Raw genomic sequence first — 21,598 nt, 5'->3', positions numbered from 1 at the left:
AAAGCGCATAAACATGCTAAACCATAAGAATGTAAATAGGCGACTAACTTAAGGATCTCCGGTCTAACTATATATATATATCCCCTTTCCAAATCCTGCAAACCTCCCAACCGCCAACAGTAAAATAAATGCACACACAAGTATATCAAGCAAGGAAATGTACAAATAGGAAGCAGATAGGACAATTAAGCAAGTAGCAAATAATGATGCAGTCAATTAGGCAATCCAGATAAATCACATCTAATGCATATGATGCATGCCTGTCCTAGTGGCTGATGAGTCTCATCTGTCGGTTATAAAGCCAGCCCGACAAGTCCCGGTAGCTAACCGTTGGACTGTCCCTCTGTCGTGCATCCCCAACTCGAGTTATCTCATAACATAAGCATAATACATAATCCAACACCTTTACTGGTGTATATTTACGGGGCGAGCTCATCCGGAACTTTCACAGTGTCCGGCCACACTTACGACATAGGGTCAGCAGAGTATCGAGTCTCCACCTGGAGCACGTGGTGGCTAGCCACTGCTTTCACCCAGAAAAACTCGTATCTCAGATAGGTGGAGTGCAACGATAATAATAATCATCAATTCAGCATATATGTATTTAATCACAACCATACATTAATATTTATCTCAGCCATTCCGGCTTACCAATCATAGTACATGATCAGCCATAATCACCATCATACACTGCCATTCGGCTCATAACATGCTCAGCCATACAGTTCATCTCATATACAGCACTCCACCACCTTCCTCAACAACTCATACCATCATCATTCATCATATTCATCATAACATCCCTTTTCCTCCTCCACAAGTTACCCCTTCCCTAGCCTTCTCTCAATCTCTAGGTATTTTAAGATCAAATTAAAACTTAAGGGATGAAATTGGGGGTTTATAAGTGTGAAATAACATTTCGGAAGGTTACGAGCTTGTTGGGAATGTGAAGAGCTTGAAAATAAAATTTTAGAAAAGAACTGGGTCGCGTTCAAATGGCCATCCACGCGATCGCGTCACCCACGCGACCGCGTCACCCAGATTTTTGGCAAAATGCATTTAAACAGAGAGTTGTGCAAACGTGAGGCTGCACTCGCGCCACTAGCACAAATCGAGTCACGCGATCGCGTGACCCATGCGTCTGCGTCACCTGACCTTATCGCGCACCACGCGACTGCGTCCCTCACGCGTCCGCGTCGCCTGCGCCGCACAACTTATTCAGATCCGCGCCAATTATCTTATCTTTTCTTTTCTAATCCTAATTTCTTCTTTCTCTCTCCTTTGTCACTCTCTTTTTCTTCTTCTCATCCTTTTTCACTTCCATTTTATTTTATTTGCATATTTCATCCATCGCATTTTAATTTTGTGCATATTTTTATTTTTCTTTTCTAAATTCATTATTTTTCCTTTGGTGTTGAATTTTCTTATTTAACTGTTGCATCTTCTCTTGAATTATTTTGGGTGCTTAGTGACTTGTTTTATTCTGGTTAAGTAATATTAATTAAATCAATGCCAATCTTTTATACCTGTATTCCTTTTGCATTGACATGAATTTATATTATCTCTCCTTACCCACACTCTCTCTCCTTTGTTGCAAATTTTTGCACTCTTGATTTGCCCTGTACTTCTACTGTTCCCTCACTTACATGTTGTAGCTACTATGTAATTGAGACCCTCATTATTTGGCATTAACCCAGCCATATTCTATTTATGTTCTTATCTTTATTTCTGGGTTACTTTCATTCTTTTTCTCTTCTTTCAGGATGGCCACCGAGGAAGGGGAAGGGAACGCTTCTAACTGGGGAGACAGGCAAGTCAATCTGCACAATCTATAGAGAAAGGCATCAGTTGGAGCAGCCCGTCCACTTGTACATCTTAGCATGCACCGAGGACGGTGCAATCTTTAAGTGTGGGGAGGTCGATATCGATCTCCATAGGTTAGTTACTCTTCTATCTCAACACCAATGGTTTATTTTCCTTGTTAGTTGTTGCATTTGCATGTTTGATTGCATGATTATTTGATTTTGTGCATATTTTACCACTTGGTTGAAGTAATATTTTCTTTTTCAAGAAACCTTTTAAAGTATTTCACTAATTTGAATAAAATTTTTTGTTAAACTTGTTTGAAGAAATATTATATTGGAACATGGTTTAGAGCTCGAACACACAAAACCTGTGAGATTTTTGAGCTTAATTGATTGGTTGCATTTTGTCAACCAATAATTTATTTTTGATGTGTGATTTTCTCTCTAAAATTGTGATCTTTGTCTTGCTTAATTTTATATTTCCATTATTTAATGTATGCATGCACTTATATGATTGAGGCATTTATTTCACTGATCTTACATACCCATATGGCCTTACCTTTCATTATCCCTTGCAAAGCAATGTTGAGCCTATTATACCCCTTTGTTCTTTACTTTAGCACATCATTAACTCTAAGCGGAAAACAATAATGTCCTTAATTTGAATCATTGGTTAGCTTAGACTAGTGAGAGTGCTTATGAATTAAGTATGGGAAAAAGTGGGTTTGGAAACATCTGGTTTGAGAATTGAGTATGTTAGAATTTTTCTGAAAATGTGAAAGAAATGTTTAGGACATGTTCATGCATTCAATAAATTAATCATATGCATTGAGAAAAACAAAAGAAAAAAAATAATATATAAATAATAAAGAAAAAAATGAAAAAAAAAGAGCAAATAAATAAAAGGGGACAAAATGCCCCAAAGTAGGTGGTGAAAGCAATGCATATGTACTGTACTTAAAATTAGAATGCATGAATATGCGGAAAACATGGTTAATGGACAGTTAGGTTTTGTATTATGATTACATGGATTGTCTAAAGTTAGGTGGAAAGTTTAAGGTAATTAAGGATTCAGATTTTAGTCCACTTGGCCAATACAATCCTACCTTGACCCTAACCCCATTACAACCCTTAAAAGACCTCTTGATATGTGTATCTATGCATTAAATTTATGTTGATTGTTAGATGAAGAGCAGGCCTTAGAAAGCAAGATTAGTAGAGAACTGAGAGATCGAACCTTAAACACTTGAGTGATTAGAGTGTATACACTTCCGGTGAGGGTTCGATGCTCGATTCTTTGTTCCGGCTTTCATGAGCTATTTTCTTCTGCAAGTTTACTTGTACTTTATTTTGTGATTTGAATTAGTGAAATCCAGTTCATATTTATTCTTGGAGAATTTATTTACTTTTAAACCAAGTAGGGAAAAAGCATTCTGCATTTAGTTGCATTTAGAATAGATTGCATTGCATGAGATTCCACCACTTTAACCTTACCTTACTCTTTATCTTGGATTTAGCATGAGGACATGCTATTGTTTAAGTGTGGGGAGGTTGATAAACCCATATTTTATGATATATTTTGTGCCTAATTTGAGTGATTTATTCAATCCTTCACTCACTTATTCATGTTAATTGCATGGTTTTACTTTCCCTTCCTTATTATGTGATGTATGTGAAAAACATGTTTCCTATGTTTTAAAATTAATTATTTTAATTATCCCTTTTATTACCATTCGATGCCGTGATTCGTGTGTTGAGTAATTTCAGATCTTCTAAGGCAAGAATGACTTAAAGGATGGAAAGAAAACATACAAAAATGGAAGGAAAGTATAAAACGGAGTTTTTGGAGAAAATGGCAGTGACGCGATCGCGTGGACGACGCAGCCGCGTGCCAGTGCGAAGAGAGCGCGACGCGAACGCGTGACTGACGCTATCGCGCGCCTTAAGCAAAACGTATATGACGCGGACGCATGACTGACGCGACCGCGTGACACGAAAAACTCCAGATGACGCGACCACGTGACCCACGCGGACGCGTGACAGAGGCCACATACCAGAAATCACAGAAAATGCTCCCAGCAATTTCTGAAGCCCTTTTTGGCCCAGATCCAAGTACAGAAAGCACATATTAGAGGTTATAAAGTGTGGGAATGCATCCATTCAAAGGAGAGCTCGCCAATTTAGTTACTTTCCATGATTTAGATTTAGTTTTGAGGGAGGTTCTCTCCTCTCTCTTTAGGATTAGGATTTAGATTTAGGATTTTTATTCGCTTTCAGGATTATCTTTTTACCAGGTTCAGCATTCCTTTTTAATTACTTGCTTCCTTAATTTGGTTTATGAATTCTTCTATGTTACAGATTATTCCTTTGATTAATGTTATTTGAGGTATTTCAGTTTATTATTGCTCTCTTTAATTTATGTTACTGTTGCTTCCCATCTGAAGGCATTTTTATTCCAGTAGATTTACTTTTCCCCTTTTGGTCTTGGTTAAGAAATTAGTAACTCAGGAGTTATCAAATTCAACATATTTGATAATTGTTATCTTTGCTAATTGAATTGAACTTCAATAATCCCAATCTTTTCTTAGGAATTAACTAGGATTCGAAGATCAAACTAATTAGTCACTTGACCTTCCCTTGCTCTAGCAAAGGTTAACTAAGTGGAATTAAGGTTCAATTTTCATCATTGTTGATAAGGATAATTAGGCTTGGACTTCCGATCTCTCATACCTTACCAAAAGTTTGCTTTACATTTATTCATTTATTTTAATTGCCATTTAATTTATTTGTCATATTTATTCCTCTTTCTCAACCCCAATTTACAATCTTCATAACCAGTAATAAGAACATACTTCCCTGCAGTTCCTTGAGAAGATGACCCGAGGTTTAATTACTCGGTTATCAATTTATTTAGGGGTTTGTTACGTGTGACAACCAAAACGTTTGCACGAAGGGATTTCTGTTGGTTTAGAATCTATATCTACAACGCGACTATTTTTATAAAATTCTTTACTAGCAAAAATCCTAACGTCAATCTTGCCCCGAGATGGTTGCCGCAGATGCCGTTATGTACTTCATCCAACACTTCTTCTGTTTTAGAAGTTAGGATGCACTTTAACAATGGTGTAGATATTCCTCTTTTGTAGAGGACACTTTTCACCAATGTGAAATTGCGTGCCTTCCTCCGAATCCTCTTGGCCTCCTTTTGTTCCTCCGGTAAGATCTCGAATTTCAAGTATTCAATCAGAGGAGTCATCCGACCGAGGTCTAATACGGAAACTTCTAAAACGCCTGATTTGGTATCTACCTTTGTGACTGAAGGTTCTTGGAGAGTTTCTTGGATTAGGCTTCTATTGTTTTCACCAGACTTGGTACTCGACAACTTGGAGAGGGCGTCTGCTCTGCTGTTGAGCTCCCGAGTTATATATCTCACCTCGGTTTTGGAAAATTGCCTAAGATACTCCATAGTTTTTTCTAAGTACCTTTTCATATTTTGGTCTTTAGCTTGGTACTCTCCGTTAATCTGAGAAGTCACGACTTGAGAGTCACTAAAGACTACTACTTTGGTTGTTCCGACTTCTTTAGCTAACTTCAGTCTGGAAATTAGGGCTTCATATTCTGCTTGATTGTTGAAGGTTGGGAACTCAAATTTCAAGGAGACTTCTATTTGAGTTCCTTCCTGGCTAGCCAATATTATGCCTACACGAATTCCGACTTTGTTGGAGGAGCCATCCACATACAACTCCCAAGTTGTGGAGGTCTCCTCTTGATCTCCTGCGTATTCGGCCATAAAATCGGTGAGGAATTGGGCTTTGATGGCAGTCCAAGTTTCGTACTTCAAGTCAAACTCGGATAGCTCTATAGCCCATTGAACCATTTTGTCCGCAATATCTATTTTCTGAAGGATTTGCTTTATGGGCTGGTTCATCCGAACTTTCATGGTGTGAGATTGAAAATAAGGCCGAAGCCTTCTAGATGCTACTATCAAGGCGTATGCGAAATTTTCAAGTTTTTGATATTTTAGTTCGGGGCCTTGTAGCACCTTGCTTGCGAAGTAGACAGGATGCTGTCCGACCTCATCCTCTTGTATTAAAGCTAACGCCACGGCCTTCTCTGCAACAGCTAAGTATAACACGAGTTCTTCACCCGCTTTTGGCTGGGTAAGAATTGGAGGTTGGCTCAGGTACCTTTTGAACTCTTAGAATGCCTTCTCGTATTCAAGGGTCCATTCAAACTGGCATCCTTTTCTTAGTAATGAAAAAAGTGGTAAGAATCTTAATGCTGATCCTTCCAAGAATCTGGATAAAGCTGCAAGTCGGCCATTCAACTGCTGGACCTCCTTTAAGCAGATCGAACTCTTCGTTTCCAGGACCGCTCTACACTTGTCGGTGTTAGCTTCAATCCCCCTTTGTGTTAGCATGAATCCTAGAAACTTTTCAGTCTCCAATGCAAAGGTGCACTTATCGGGATTTAGTCTCATCCCGTGTGCTCTTATGGTGGCGAAGGCTTTCGAGAGGTCATCCAGGAGGCAGGCATCATCCTTACTTTTTACCAGCATGTCGTCTACGTACACCTTCATCAACTCTCCCAAATGAAGTGCAAATACCTTATTCATCAGCTTTCGATAGGTGGCCCCTGCATTTTTTAATTCAAATGGCATGACCACGTAACAATAATTTGCTCTGGGCGTGATGAATGACGTCTTCTCTTGGTCTGGTTGGTACATCAGGATTTGATTATACCCCGAGTAAGGTCCGTGTAGAGGATATGGGTCTTTTAGACACGTTGTTAAGGTCCGTGTAGTCGACACACATCCTCCATTTACCATTCTGTTTCTTGACCAGCACCACGTTTGCCAGGCAGGCCGGGTACTTGACTTCTCTGATAAAGCCTGCTTCCAGTAGGGTTTGTACTTGCTCTTCGACTACTTGAGACCGCTCAGCTCCTAGCTTCCGTCCTTTTTATTGGACAGGTCGGGATCCCAGATGAACAGCCAATCTGTGTGACATGAGTTTGGGATCTATCCCAGGCATGTCGGAAGCTTTCCAGGCAAAAAGATCGAAATTTTGTTGTAGGAGCTGTGTCAGCTTCTGCTTCAGATCTTCTGTTAGACTAGCTCCTATGTTGGTATTCTTTCCGACCTCTTGCCCGATCTGCACTTCCTCAGTCTTTCCTCCTGGCTGTGGTCGTAGTTCTTCTTTAACTCGGATTCCTCCGAGCTCAATGGTATTGACTTCTTTGCCTTTACCTCTTAGGTTAAGGCTTTCATTGTAACACTTCCTCGCCAACTTCTGATCTTCTCGGATGGTAGCGATCCCTTCCGGTGTTGGGAACTTCATCCAAAGATGGGGGGTAGAAACCACTACTCCCAGCCTATTCAGGGTTGTTCGACCTATTAGGGCGTTGTAGGCAGAAGCTACATCGACAACAATGAAGTCGATGCTTAAAGTCTTGGATTTCACCCCCTTTCCAAAAGTAGTGTGTAGGGAAATAAAACCCACCAGCTTGATGGGAGTGTCTCCTAACCCGAAGAGGGTGTCAGGGTAGGCCCTTAATTCCTTCCCGTCCAATCCTAGCTTATCAAATGATGGTTTGAACAGAATGTCAGTTGAGCTTCCTTGATTCACCAGAGTTCTATGTAGATGAGCGTTGGTGAGAATCATGGTGATTACTACTGGGTTGTCATGCCCGGGGACGATATCTTGTCCGTCCTCTTTGGTGAAGGAAATGGTTAGAAGGTCGGGTCCTTCATTCCCGACTTGGTAGACTTCTTTCAAATGCCTTTTTCGAGATGATTTGGTCAGTCCCCCTCCAGCAAACCCTCCCGATGTCATACGAATGTGTCGCTTGGGGGTCTGCAGGGGCGGACTTCTTCGTCCGTGACCTTCGTCATCTCTTTTTCTTTTCCCATGATTGTCTGACCTTTCCATGAGATATTTATCTAGCCGACCTTCCCTGACCAGCTTTTCTATCACATTTCTTAGGTCATAACAATCATTAGTGGAGTGGCCATATAATTTATGGTACTCACAGTATTCATTTCGGCTCCCCCCGCCCCTTTTTGTTCTTGATTGGTCGTGGGGGAGGTAGTTTTTCAGTATGACAAATTTTCCTGTAGACGTCGACTAGGGAAACTCGTAGGGAGGTGTAGGAATGATACCTTCTAGGCCTCTCAGATCCGGCTTCTTCCTTTTTCTTGGGCTCTCTATCTTTTTCTTTTGATTGATGGGGGTGCCCTTGTCGCCAGCTGGGTTCTCGTAGCCTGGCATTTTCATCCATATTGATGTACTTCTCAGCTCGTTCTTGTACATCACTCAAAGAGGTCGGGTGTCTCTTTGAGATGGACTGGGAGAAGGGTCCTTCTCAGAGTCCGTTGACTAGGCCCGTTATCACTGCTTCAGTAGGTAACTCCTGGATTTTCAAGCACTCTTTATTGAACCTTCCATGTAGTCTCTCAGGGGTTCTCCACCTCCTGTTTCACTCCTAATAGGCTGGGTGCATGCTTGACTTTGTCTTTCTGGATTGAGAAATGCGCTAGAAACTTGCACGAGAGGTCGTCAAAGCTGGTCACCAACCTAGGAGAAAGGCTGTCGAACCACTTCATCGCCGCCTTTGTCAAAGTCGTCGAAAAGGCCTTACAACGAGTGGCACCCGACGCGTCGGCTAAATACATCCGAATTTTGAAATTACTGAGGTGATGCTTCGGATCAGTCGTTCTGTCGTATAGATCCATGTCGAGGCTTTTAAAGCTTCTAGGAACTTTAGCCTTTATGATATCCTCGATGAATGGATCCTCTTCTCCTAACGAGGTGTCTTCCCGATCTTTGCGGGAATTCTTATTTCGGAGGTTGGATTCCAGCCTCGAGAGCTTTTCTTCAAGCTCTCTTCATCGCTCGATCTGTTTCCTTAGGCTTCGTTCTGCCTCACGCTGTCGTTCCAACTCCTGTTCTAGTTGCTCAAGTGGACCTTGGTGACCATGCAATAGTCCCATGGGGTCGGCAGAGTGAGGCTGTCCATCTTTTCCGGGTTGATAAACTTAAGAGGAGATCCTTTTTTATCCCTAGGTATTGGAGGGACCTTCACCATGCTGTCCCTCCGTTCCTTGTATGGATATTATTGCTCTATCATTGTTGACCGTGTCTTGGTGCTCTTATTCAGACTCCGATACGGTGTGTCCATCTTCATGTTGGTCGTCCGCCATCACTGGTTGATCTTCTAGGTCCCTAGCAACGACGCCAATGTTCTAGGGCTTACCTAGAACTAGATGGTTGGGCTTGGATTAAAGGCCCAAACGATGAGGGAACCTGGACTTCGACTAGCTTCGCGCCTGGAAGTCGTCGTCCGAGGTGATTGTATGTGTATTGGCGAATGGGGGTGGTACCTGCAAGGACACTCCGATGCCTAAGTCCACAAGGAGATAAGTAGGTTTTTGTATCTTAGAACTTTTCATACCTGAGGGGTGTTAGTGTATTTATAGGTGATGAGCCAATAACCACCGTTAGAGTAGTTCCACTATTAGTGGTAGATAACCGTTCTTTTATCTTAGGGTTGTTGAGATATCTCTTCTAGAAGTGGGTGAGAGATTTTATGAGGAAGTTACTTATTTGAATAAGTGTCATCTGCCAGCTCATGTCGAATCCGACCTCTTTTAGAGAAGTCGGTGAGCGGTAAAGGCCATCCCTTTGGGTTGGATTTTTTTAACTTAGTTGGGTCTGGCCATTGCATTGGACCAGAGTATGAACAATTGTCATATTAGTATCTTCACTAAAGATGTTCATTTTCAAAGGTATAATAAAAATATATTTAAAATATTAAGAATAAAATAAAAAAAATTAAGAATTAAGGAATTTTTTTAAATTTTTATACTTTATTCTCTTTGTTGCATTTTATAATTATGTTGCTACATCGAGATGAAATGACATTTCTTCTTCCATTTCACTTAATAATATATTTTCTAGAAGGGATAAGTATTGTTTTGATCCCTAATGTTGAGGGTCAGAATCGAAACCGTTTCTAATGTAATTTTTTATTTAGAATCATCCTAAGCGTTTTATTTCATATTAAAATCATCCTTTTAACTTTTTATGGACAAAAATACTCTTCACTACTACTGGTATTTTTACCACCACCATCATCATTTTTACTACCACTAAATACATCAAATCAGATTCAAGAACACCAAATTAGATTAAACAACATTAAATTCAATAACAAAATCAACACACAATAACAATAAAATCAAAAAGTAACAAATTAAAATTAGAATTAAAAGCAAAGATAGAAGCAGAAGCAGAAAAAGACACAGAAGCCGAAGAAGCAAAAGAAGCAGAAGCAAAAGCTCAAGCAAAAAAAGAGAGGTGGAAGAAGGGGTAACGGGCGGCGAGCCAGTGACCAAGGAGGGAGGAGTCGCCGCCGTCACACGCTTTGCCGTCGCCATCATATCGGACCTAGGGGGAGAGAGAGAAGACGCAAGCCAGTGGACAAGGGAGAGGAGTCGCCGCCGTTACACGCGTCGCCGTCAAGGTGAGGAATGCGTCGTACCTAGCCGCCGCTCAGCCTCGTCCTGCCGCGAGGTGGAGATCGTCGCGTCGTTGCTAAAGAGAGGGAGACAGAGAGAGGGAGCCCGCGAAGATGGAGAAGATGCGATAGTAGTGGTGAGTGGTCACCGTGTTGCCGCCGCTTCCGTCTCCCCTCCCCCCTCCCCCTCCCCCTCCTCCTCGCGTACCCTTTTTCCTTTCCCCCAACCCCAATGCATTCTTTTCTTTTATTTTTTTAAATTTTATAATTTTTTTTATTAAAAAGAACGATTTTAATACAAAATAAAACGTTTAGGACGATTTTAAATAAAAAATTACATTAGGGACGATTTCGATTCTGACCCTCAACGTTAGGGACCAAAACAATACTTATCGCTTTCTAGAATGAACATCTTGTAATTGATTTCAAACAAACTATGCCAACTAAGATGAACAATTTTCACTAGTTAGTGTAATCACATACCATTAATGTGTAAAAAATACACGATTCTATGAAATTAGAAGGAAAAAAAAGGAGGGGGAGGAGGGAGGGGTTAACCAAATTAAGAAACTCACATAATGATATACATATATATAAAAAAAATGTAAGGATTATCAAGTGGAATGTGCTCTAATTCTACTATGCAACAAACTAACTAATACCAAGTAAATCAAATTTTCTCAAAGATATCACACTAACTAGTTCCTCCTTCAGTTTTTTTTTTTTTTTTTCTCTCCCAATAACTAGTTTCTCTTTCATATTTGCTCATTTTCTTCAATGTGCCTCTGCTTGCTCCTAGACTTGGGTGTTGAGTCAAAATTCAAGTTACTTGATTCTGAAGATTGGTCCTTGGTCCTGGGCCTAGTTGACCCATTAGCATCTTTTGACTTCCTTGTTCTACCTTTCTTGGGAATATCATGTGGGCCACTTCTTGGTGACTCTACATCTTGTTGGGCCAGAATAAGCCCATTAGAAGGAGATTCCTTGGACTTAGAAGACCTCCTTGATTGTCTAGGCCTGTCTGAAGATTTCTCCTTTGTAGGAGATTCTTTTGATTCCTTTTTCTTTGTCACTTTATCTAAATCCATGGGTTAATATACACACACATTAGACGTGTAAAAAACCAAAAAATAAATAAAGGGTAAAGGTTTTTTTAATGTTTATAATTTTTTTAAAATATCTTTAATATTTAATTTTATTGAATGTTGTGTCTAAGATTTTTTATTTATTTAATTTTATTTTTAATATTTTTAATTTGTGTCAAAATTATCCTAAATATTTTCAATTTTATTAAAGCTTTAGATGAAGTTAATGTGCACAGATAATCTCAATACAAATTAATATTGTTAGCGACAAATTAAATAAAATTAAACGTTAAAGAAAATTACAGGATACAAACGTTAAGGATGAAAAACACAATGTGTCCATAAATAAATTAAGACCTTTAATATAATAATTTAAAATTATACTTATAATTCAACATAAATTATAAATTTTGAATAGAAAATTAAAAGTGAAAAAAAAAATTATTCTCTCCCTTAAAAGAAATATTAATGAGAAAAGAATAAACTTTTTTATACGTAAAATGAAATGTTAATTAACAGAAAGAGAATTTTTGCTCACTTATATATTTGTTTTATTTAATGAGAATAAATTTTTTTCAATCATTAACATTTTTCTTTGTTGGGATTGTTTAATCAAATAACAAATTTATAAGCATGTGGAAGAAGAAGAAGAAGAAAAATGTTACCTTCGAAGTTGGTTGAATTATCCTGTTCTCTATTTTGAAGATCGCTGGGAGCAAGAGGTGATGACGCCGACCTTGGAGAAGAGTGTTTGAACTCGTTCATCTGAAAATCATTTTCTTTTGTTAAAGAAATTTAGAGAAGGATAGAAATGAAAATAAATTAAGCTAAAAAGTGATCTAAGAATATAGGTTAAGAGAATGAAAGAATCTTTTTCTTTTAATTTTCTCAATATATTGAAAGTATATAGAATTTAAAAAAATAACATTTAATTTACAAATTTTTTTAATCAAATTTGTAATATTCTTAACAAGTGTTTTTAGTAAGACACGCAAAAATTCAGAAAAGTATGATTAATTATAAATAAACACTCAAATAAAGAATTTTAGATGGACATTTTAGTTCTTAATACAATTTTTATTTTTTAGAAATATTTGCAAATTAATTATATCAAACAGATTGGTTACCCATTGTTTTTGAAAGGAAGTAATTTGTCATATAGTAAACATTTTTTAGACTTAATGTTTTTATAGTAAATTTGTTAGAAATTTATTTGTTTAACGTGCATATTAAAAATTAATTGAAAGTGATGGAGAGAAACAATTTGTCTGACAAAAATATATATAAAAAATTTTTAGAGAATAAATATTTATTAAGACTAAAATATCTTATCTAAAATTTTTTAAAGATTAATTTAAATATATATACATTAATTAAATCATTCATATATATATTTTTTAAACAAATACAATTATTTTAGCTACATGCTAATGGGACATCGATGTTCTAACTGTTTTTTTTTTTTTTTTTTTGTCTCCATAGTATTATCATAAATGTTTATTTCATTAAATACTATATGCTATTTACATTTAACATGTAGCATTTGTTAGTACTTAATAGAAAAAACTAAGAATGACAACCAAAACAAACCACTTGTAAATTTTAGTGGATGAAAAAATTATAAAAACAAATTACAAATAAAGAAAAATATATTTTATATAGTTTAAACTTTAAATCCTATTTAAACAGAATATTAATTAATATACTATAAAATTAGCAAGTAGATAATTACCCAGCTAGGAGAATTCACAGAGGGACCATCATATCCTATATGGGCCACATGCTTTACATCTGTGGGATATCCAATTTGTATTTCTTTCTCTTTAGTAGCATCCGTTTCTATTGACCCAAAAAATACAAAAAAGTTGCATCAGGTTCTGCCAAGAGAATTTATTTAATTAATTTTATAAAAGGGTGGATGCAAAAGTTATTTTCTACAACTGTTTCAAACAATTATAGCAACAAATATTCATCTTTTTCCCGGGATATGATTTTAGGGTTTAGTCTATGCACTCTACATGATCACTCATTAACCATACAACTTATGCAAAATATTATACAAAGAAGCCATATAATGATTTGTTTGAAGAAATTGCTTGAATAACAAAATCTAAACTCTTTATTTTTATTTTTTTTTTATCATTTTTCTTTTTTCTTTTGGGGTTTGCAATGATTTCATTACATGATGAGATTTACTTACCAAACATTTGAGAAATATATCTAAGGCCTTTAAGAAGTCCTTTGACCTTGTTGCTTGAAGACATGCTCATCAAATATCTAATAGCTTGAAATTTCTCCTCACAATTTATAAACCCTATACTTTGATTATACCCTTTAGCATGAAAGATAAGAAACCAACATTAAATTTGAGAACCATGGTAAGAGCAAATATAAGGAAAGAACTTTTCTCTATTATTGAATTTCCACCCTATCATTAAAGTTCTTCCCTTTTAATTAAAAGGGCCACCACCTCAAGATTTTATGTGTCTTTGAATTGGAGAAAAAACCCAGAGAGTAGCCATCAACTAATTAATGTGGAACTAGGGTTGTGTTTTTGGGTTAATTTTGTTTCTTTGTCACTTGAAGAAAGAGAAAAAATAATGGCTCAAAAACCTAAAGTAGTTTTTGACAAATATGTTTTAGGAATCTAACTAACAAAAGATCTGTTTAAGGAATGTATAACCATGTTTAACTTTGGTTTGATTCGGTGGCAGTTGTTTGCTTTGTTGATTTTCCTAGTCAATCAAAACCAGAAGCTGGTCGAAATTTTAGGTGTGACAATGAGAATTAATAAAAAGGAAAAGGAAATCAATTTTGAAAGGTTTCTAAATTTAACAAATCATTTCGTACAATGAATATTGTCCACATGATTGGACAACATAGGCTCTTGAGGATGTTCATCATTCCTATTTTCTTGGAGACAAAATAACTGGAATGCTAGTATTTTAACTAAGCTTTTCAATGTATTTAAGTTAACATAAGTATATGATATAGTTGGTTCTTAGGGGTTCATATATTTGATTTAGTTTTTACTTTTTATATTTTAACAATTGATATATACCGTGAATCAAATGAGTTTTATTATGGGATTAAAATCCTCCTCATCTTTTCTTTTTTTTATTTTGTCTACTTTGGTTAAAATCACTTTTATTTTTTCTAGTGAAAGTAGTTTTATTTGAGTTTCTAAAATTCTATAAGAGGTAAAGTACTTTTAACATTAATTTTTTCAATCTAGAACTTGAATCTGAAAATCCTTGTTAAGAAAAATGAATGCTTGTCCCTCCAACTAATCATATGTTGATTTTGTCCATATTTATAAAATTTAAATTAGAGACATTATCAAAAATGAAGTATGAAATCATATTATCTAATCAAATATTCAAAAATAAATATCACCCCAATTGTTCAGTGAGTGTCTGTTATAATGTTAAAAGATGTGTTTTGGAAAATTATAAAAATTTAATTACCAATCAGTTACTCGTATAAAAATACCTATTGAAACTTGGAATGATAAAATATTTATAATTATCAAATTATAAATAATATAATCAAACTTGAATTACACTTATAATCAAACTATGGTTACATCTATAATAGTGGCTGATTTTTTTGCATTCATAAAAAGTTTGATTATATTGTTCTAAAATAATTTGAGCATTTACTTATGAAAATTTTGATTATTATACTACAAAAAAATTTACTATTAAAATAATTAATCACTTTTCTGAGAATAGTGTAATAATGTGACTAAGGTGACTTTAGGTACAATTTTAACATTAATTATTAAAATTCTCCAGAGCCTTTTAGTGTAATTCTTCTCTCCTAACACTTTTAGGGTGCATGTAGTTTGCATTTTTATTTTTTATTATTTTTAGTAATTTTTTATTTTCAAATGTCAGAAAACGGAAATTGTCTTGATAATTTTGTTAATATCCTCTCTTTGGTATGTTGGTTCTACATTTCCCTTTTTTCCTAAAATTTAATAAAATTTTAATTATTTATACAATTATAAAACTGCTATCAAAATGATGTCATGAATTCTATTGAATATTGATAAATGTTAAATATTAGATAACAATAAATAATAAATGATAAATTAATATTATAAAAAAATCATTTCATAATAAATATTAAATGGTAACACGTTTTATTTAAAACATTAATAATAAAGAAGGAAATTATTTTATAATATTATTACGAACATAAACATTAATAAAATTAACCTTTAAAAAAACCCCGAAATCAAATCAATCAACCGCATGTTAAACATGAGTTTGTAATAACGACATCTCACATAGAAGTCGAGTACCCACAGGCCTGAGGTATGAATTTACTGGCTTGCAAATTCAGATGGCTAATAAAATTAGTCTTGTCAAATGTAATGAAAATGTCAAGGGTTTAGGGGTCCTTCACGAGTCACCAATTTCACAATGCCTAACATGAAAGACATGTGTCTAAGTGTTATTGGCATAGAAGACACAAGAAAGATATCTTTCAGAATTTGAAAGAGGGGAGCCAAATGGCAACCACTTGAATCAACAATGTGGGTATCACTAACTCTTATTGGAATCACTTTGATAACCACAAACGGGTTCAATAAGTTCCTTGCATCAATTCCCTTATCAAAACAGGCTTGCATCGATTCCCTTAACATAAAAATAAGGGCTTAACAAAAAAATAGTGATTGAACTGAATGCTAAATTTGGACAAAAGTAACCCTTCATTTGTAAGCTTTCACTGCTTTCTGTGCAGCATCATCCAAATCTTCGGCTGTTATTAGTTTCATGCCACTTTCCTGTTAAATCATCAAAAGATTATCAACATAATATGCATTTGGAACATTCTTGCTTTCGTTTCTAATGGACTAGTTATCTATGTACATGAATTAGGATTTACCTTCAAAATTCTTTTTCCTTGATCAACATTGGTGCCTTCAAGACGAACCACAACTGGTACTTTTAGTTGAACCTTGAAAATAATAGCATGATAGTGTTATAAGACGACGAGGATTTAGTCCTACTTCTGTTTAATTTAAAAAATCATGTTGCCGTTTTTCCCCCTTAGAGAAAAAGGTGGAGAGGATGCAAAAACTATCCGTAGCTATATAATTTTCGCTTTATTCAACATATTTCAAAAACTGCACTATCAAGAAATTAATTCCAACAGAAAAGACTGATTTTCTGGAGTTCATTTCGAGTTTTTCAATATCTCAGATAAATAATAACCATTATCTAAAGCAGCAAATAAGCATAAAAAAAGTAAAAGATGGAGAAGAATAAGAAGCAGCAAATTGGCATGGAGAAACAACGTTTTTCTTTTCAAACTTATGATAGGTCAAAGGAGAAAACTGTTTTCCAAAAGCATAGTTTTGTCTCCTCTTTGTGACTGTTTGATGACAGGAGATTGCATACCTGTTTGGCAGCATTTACTATTCCACTTGCAATAACATCGCACTTCATGATGCCACCAAAAATGTTAACCAAAATAGCCTTTACTTTGTCATCAGCAGTCAATATCTTAAATGCCTCAACCACCTGGTTTATAAAATTGGACCGAACATAAATATTGCAATGTGGAGATCTTTCAAGGGAATACCTAGGCTTTCTTAAGGTTCATATTCATGCACCAGCAGATTACATACTGATTACATAAAAGATGTTGAAGTACATATGAAGCCAAAATGTTTTTCAGATTTCATCAATTGGAATAAAAATCATGTTATGAAGCCAAAATGTTTTTCAGATTTCATCAATTGGAATAAAAATCATGTTAAGGCACCAGCAGATTACCGGCAGAAATGACAAAAGAGAAAATCAATTATCTCGATCATAAAGTGGAGCTAAGGGATCAATCTAAAATTTTCAACATTACCTGGCCTTCAGAGGCATTGCCACCTACATCCAGAAAATTGGCAGGAGTACCCCCATGCAATTTAATTATATCCATTGTGGCCATTGCTAACCCTGCACCATTCACCATGCAACCAATTTCTCCATCTAACCCAATATAATTTAAATCCGCCTTTGCAGCAGCCACCTGTTGAAAGAAGAAAGACACACAATACATATCAAGTGATGAGAAATAAACTACATAGAAAGGACTTGACAAAAAAGCACCAACAGATATTGAGAAGACTGGCATTGCCAATACAATCAAATACAAACAAAATCGTCAATATCAGAATAACAGAAATGTATAGACAACTTGAGCTGCACAAGTGATAAGGGCAAGGTGGTTTATGTGTAAGGACTAATGTAAGACACAAAAAAACACAGAAGTAAACCTCTCGAGGATCCTCTTGCGTCGTATCACGGAGAGCAAATATCTCTTTCTGACGATATGCAGCATTATCATCAAAATTCATCTTAGCATCAGCAGCAACCAACTGGTTATCGGCAGTTTCAGCTAGAGGATTGATCTGTTCAAGATATTTGACTGTCATTAATGTACATATTCTTTTTAAATAATATATTGAAAACAAATATAGGACATTCCATGTGCTTACTTCCAAAAGAGTGCAGTCAGTTTTGCGGAAAAGATTATACAAATTCTTCACTTGTTCAATAGATTTATTTTTATCAGCTCCTTTGGGAGCCAAGCCATCAACCACCTTTGCAGCATCTTCATCAGTAATTCCTTTAAAAACATCAATCGGTACCTACTAGAAAGAAGGAGCCCATCGGGTTATCATGCAAAGAAAATATACTAGCAGGACAGAAAATTTTAGTAATCATGAGAAATGCCAAGAATAAGACCTTTATAATCATGTCTGGGAATTTCTCTGCAAGGTCTTCAATGCTGGTTCCTCCCTTACTACATGCAATGACAAGCTGCAAAACCAATAAAAGGAAAAAGAATTGAAATTCAGTTACATAAATACCATAAAGAAGTTGCAAGGGTTTAACACTTTGCAAATAACGCAAATTAAATTTAAACAAACGGTACAGAATACTTACAGGACCAGCAGACTTACGATCCAGGATTATAGAAAAGTACATCTCATTCACAAGTGCCAGTTTTTGACACAAATAAACCTGTAGAAAACAGACAATTAGAAATATAAAAAAATCAATCCATCCAGCAGGATCGTGTATCCATTTCATATATGATTGTGCATAAAAAAAAATTTGAACATCATTTCAAAACAAAACAACAGCTCTCATTGGGTATATTGTGCTCATCAAATGGTGTAATTGGTGGTGGGGTCATTAGTATTTCATCAATACAACTTATATATATGTCTGTATGTATGTATATATTGCAATGTCCAACAAATGTATAGAATCAACCAGAAGTATATAGATAGATGATAAGAACAAATTTCTAGGCACCAAATAGCACATATGAATACAAGCAAGTCCAGGTGACCAATCCAACCACTAAAAACACTACCAGATCATATGCTAAAAAGGCAACATGAACATTTTGTTCATCCTACAAACATACAGTATAAGAAATTATGTGCTCTAACCATGCAACTTTGGCTTAAAAAAATATTAAAAAAACAGACACAACAAGTATTAATTATCTGAGAAAGCTGGTGCCACTGTATTACATCTATAAATATCATTGTCAAGAGATGAAAATTGCTGGCATATACATGCATACTGAGAATGAAGACATTTCCAGAAATAAAAAATTATAGATAATGATCAAGTATATTTCAAACCTTGTTAACTGGTTTTCCCTGAGCACCAGTTTGTTTGGTAACAAGTATCTGCCCAAGCATCTTCCCTGAAATAATAACAATGCCAATAACTACAACAACTGCAAAACAATAATACCACTATGCACATCCATCCTAAATGAACTCAACTCTAAATCAAGACCATAATATTGAAATGAATCAACTGAGATTGTCATGTCAAATGCCATACGCATATAAATTCAAATGAGAACCAAAAAAATGTTCATTTTGGGTAGTGACATCAGAGGGAACATGTATTACCAGCAATATCTGCAACCTGGTCAGCCTTAACAATGTGTACACCACCCTTAAGACCATTTTTAAAAGTTCCCAAGCCTCGTCCACCAGCCAAAACTTGACTCTTAACCACGATCTGCACAAACAATCCTAGTCACATCACTTGTCATCACATATTATTTTTCCATAATAAGAGAAATTGTTAGATAATTTTTGAGTAAAAAAATCCGTCCCTCTACACCATTCACAATTCCACAGCTCAGCTATTAAATATTTGAAAGTGTAAACCCATCAATTTGAGCTGTTGAACCGTAAAGGGTACATGTCAACACTTTATATCAATTATTAAAACATCGCAGAGAACTGGTTGTTCTCAATGTCTCCACAAAAAATCCTAACAAAGAAAAGGGACATCCAAAAGCAAACAAGATGATACATTTTTATCAAGAAGATCAATTTTGATGTAATGTTAAAGTATTAGTGTCGATTTACACTGACAAGCAATCATATGCTATCACGACAGGTTAGACTTCTGAGACAGTTATATAACAATGTAAATAAATAAATCCTTTTCGTTTAATATTGAAAGAAAAAATGCAGACAATTTATGAAACTAAACATTGACATTTAGTTTCCCAATTTATGTGAAAGCATCAAGGTTATCACAACTCATATCCTTCCTATCTTTCTTCCTTTTTATTTGTTGGATAAAACAAGAATATCTATAAGCAACCACAAGAAGTAATTATAAAGCATCGCTATCAAAAATCTCAACATGTCAGAGAGTGAAATTCCTCTACAGACAAAATATATGATAACTATATCAAATTACCTCGCTTTCATTAGGAAAGACATCCTTGATAACCTTCCTTGCCTCTTCAACAGAAGAAACAGCTACGCCTCTCGGAACATTCACTCCGTACTTGCTCATCAACTCCGCTCCCTATTTTCAATCAACAATAAATAAATAAATAAATAAACATTAAATTAAATTCCGTAGTCATTTCCATCAGTCACACCGCTCGATCCATCACGAAAACGCAGATTCATCATTCTCAACAACGATTCACCAACACCACGAATAATATTACTACAATTATCATTCCATTGTTATTTTTCAACAAGTCAAGCATCAAAATAGATATCTAAACCTAAAACTGTAAATAATAATCAACGAAATTCAAATCATATTTGAAATTGTCGAAAACAATGAGAGAGAGAGGATAGGAAAGTGACCTGGTACTCGTGGATGTTAAGACGGCGGAGCTGGTTGTGCTGCCATCTTCCGGCGACGGAGAGGGAGCGAGAGACGAGCTTGTTCAATAGTCCCCGAACCATTTTCTTCTCTCTTTACTTTTCTTTTCTTTTTTCTTTTTTTTCCTTCTCTGTATTGTGATATAATAATGTTGAGGGATTTTTGATTCAGTTATATTTGAGATCCGACATTGAAATAACGAAACGGCGAGGGAAAAGAGTGAATGGAAAAAGCGAAAATGTGTAATGTGACACTTTTGAACACGCTCTCTTTGTGCTGCACTGCTGCTGCTGCTGCTGAACGCCAATGATAGCGGACCCTAGGATTTCTTTCCCATTTTTATTTTATTAATTTATTTTTAATTATTATTTCTCCTTAAAAAATGCGGTTGAAAAGTATTTGAGAAATGGAAATAATACATAATAATCAATAATAATGTATATTATTAATTTATTATCATTGACCATTATTATAGGAGAGAATAACAGCATAACATCATCAATTTCTCTTGACAAGTATAACATTATTGTTATTAGGGTGGCTGGATATATGTTTAGCAATCTAGTTAATAGTTAAATTTATCTTTAAAAATTCATTTGTTTATTAAATTAATTTTAAAAAAATTTATCAATTAAATTTGTTTTTTAAAATTTAAGCTAGTTATTTTAATTTTTTCATTATTTTTAAAATTAATATTATTAACCAGATAAATTTTATGGTATTTATAATTTAGTGTCTAACTTTTATTTAACTTATTTTTTAGGATAAATTTTGAATATTTAATAATTATTTATTTTTATATATTTAAAATTAAATATTAATTTTTAATTTTTTTTAATAAATTAAACAAAAAATTTTAGACACCATAACAATCATCTATTAACAATTAATCCAATTTATTTCGAATTAACTTCAAAATTAAAATTGATTTCGACTCTTTAAAATAAATTCGATAAAATATTATAATCTAAGAATGAACCTAACGAGAGTTTTTTAATTTTAATATGGGGAT

The 21,598-nt window shown here is 35.1% G+C and overlaps 2 protein-coding genes across 2 annotated transcripts; both read right to left on the bottom strand.

The window, feature by feature from the left end:
• Nucleotides 1-11,077: 11,077 nt before the first annotated feature.
• LOC130966533 (CRIB domain-containing protein RIC7-like) lies at nucleotides 11,078-13,671 on the bottom strand. The gene is made up of 4 exons (XM_057891349.1): nucleotides 13,608-13,671; nucleotides 13,140-13,246; nucleotides 12,073-12,172; nucleotides 11,078-11,400 (listed from the first exon to the last, which is right to left on the bottom strand). The coding sequence occupies exons 1-4, from the start codon at nucleotides 13,669-13,671 to the stop codon at nucleotides 11,078-11,080; spliced, it is 594 nt and encodes a 197-aa protein (XP_057747332.1).
• Nucleotides 13,672-15,509: 1,838 nt separating this feature from the next.
• On the bottom strand, nucleotides 15,510-20,893 carry LOC130969778 (succinate--CoA ligase [ADP-forming] subunit beta, mitochondrial). The gene is made up of 12 exons (XM_057895664.1): nucleotides 20,568-20,893; nucleotides 20,164-20,274; nucleotides 19,356-19,467; nucleotides 19,077-19,141; nucleotides 18,364-18,441; nucleotides 18,163-18,237; nucleotides 17,913-18,065; nucleotides 17,691-17,825; nucleotides 17,279-17,443; nucleotides 16,819-16,941; nucleotides 16,304-16,375; nucleotides 15,510-16,202 (listed from the first exon to the last, which is right to left on the bottom strand). Exons 1-12 carry the CDS (start codon nucleotides 20,667-20,669, stop codon nucleotides 16,128-16,130), a joined length of 1,266 nt encoding a protein of 421 aa, XP_057751647.1. The 5' UTR covers nucleotides 20,670-20,893; the 3' UTR covers nucleotides 15,510-16,127.
• Between the last annotated feature and the right edge of the window lie 705 nt (nucleotides 20,894-21,598).

Source organism: Arachis stenosperma, chromosome 3 (assembly GCF_014773155.1).
Source record: "Arachis stenosperma cultivar V10309 chromosome 3, arast.V10309.gnm1.PFL2, whole genome shotgun sequence".
In the NCBI taxonomy this organism is placed as follows: Eukaryota; Viridiplantae; Streptophyta; class Magnoliopsida; order Fabales; family Fabaceae; genus Arachis; species Arachis stenosperma.
Note: the sequence above shows the minus strand (reverse complement) of the source record. Positions and strands in the feature narration are given on the sequence as shown.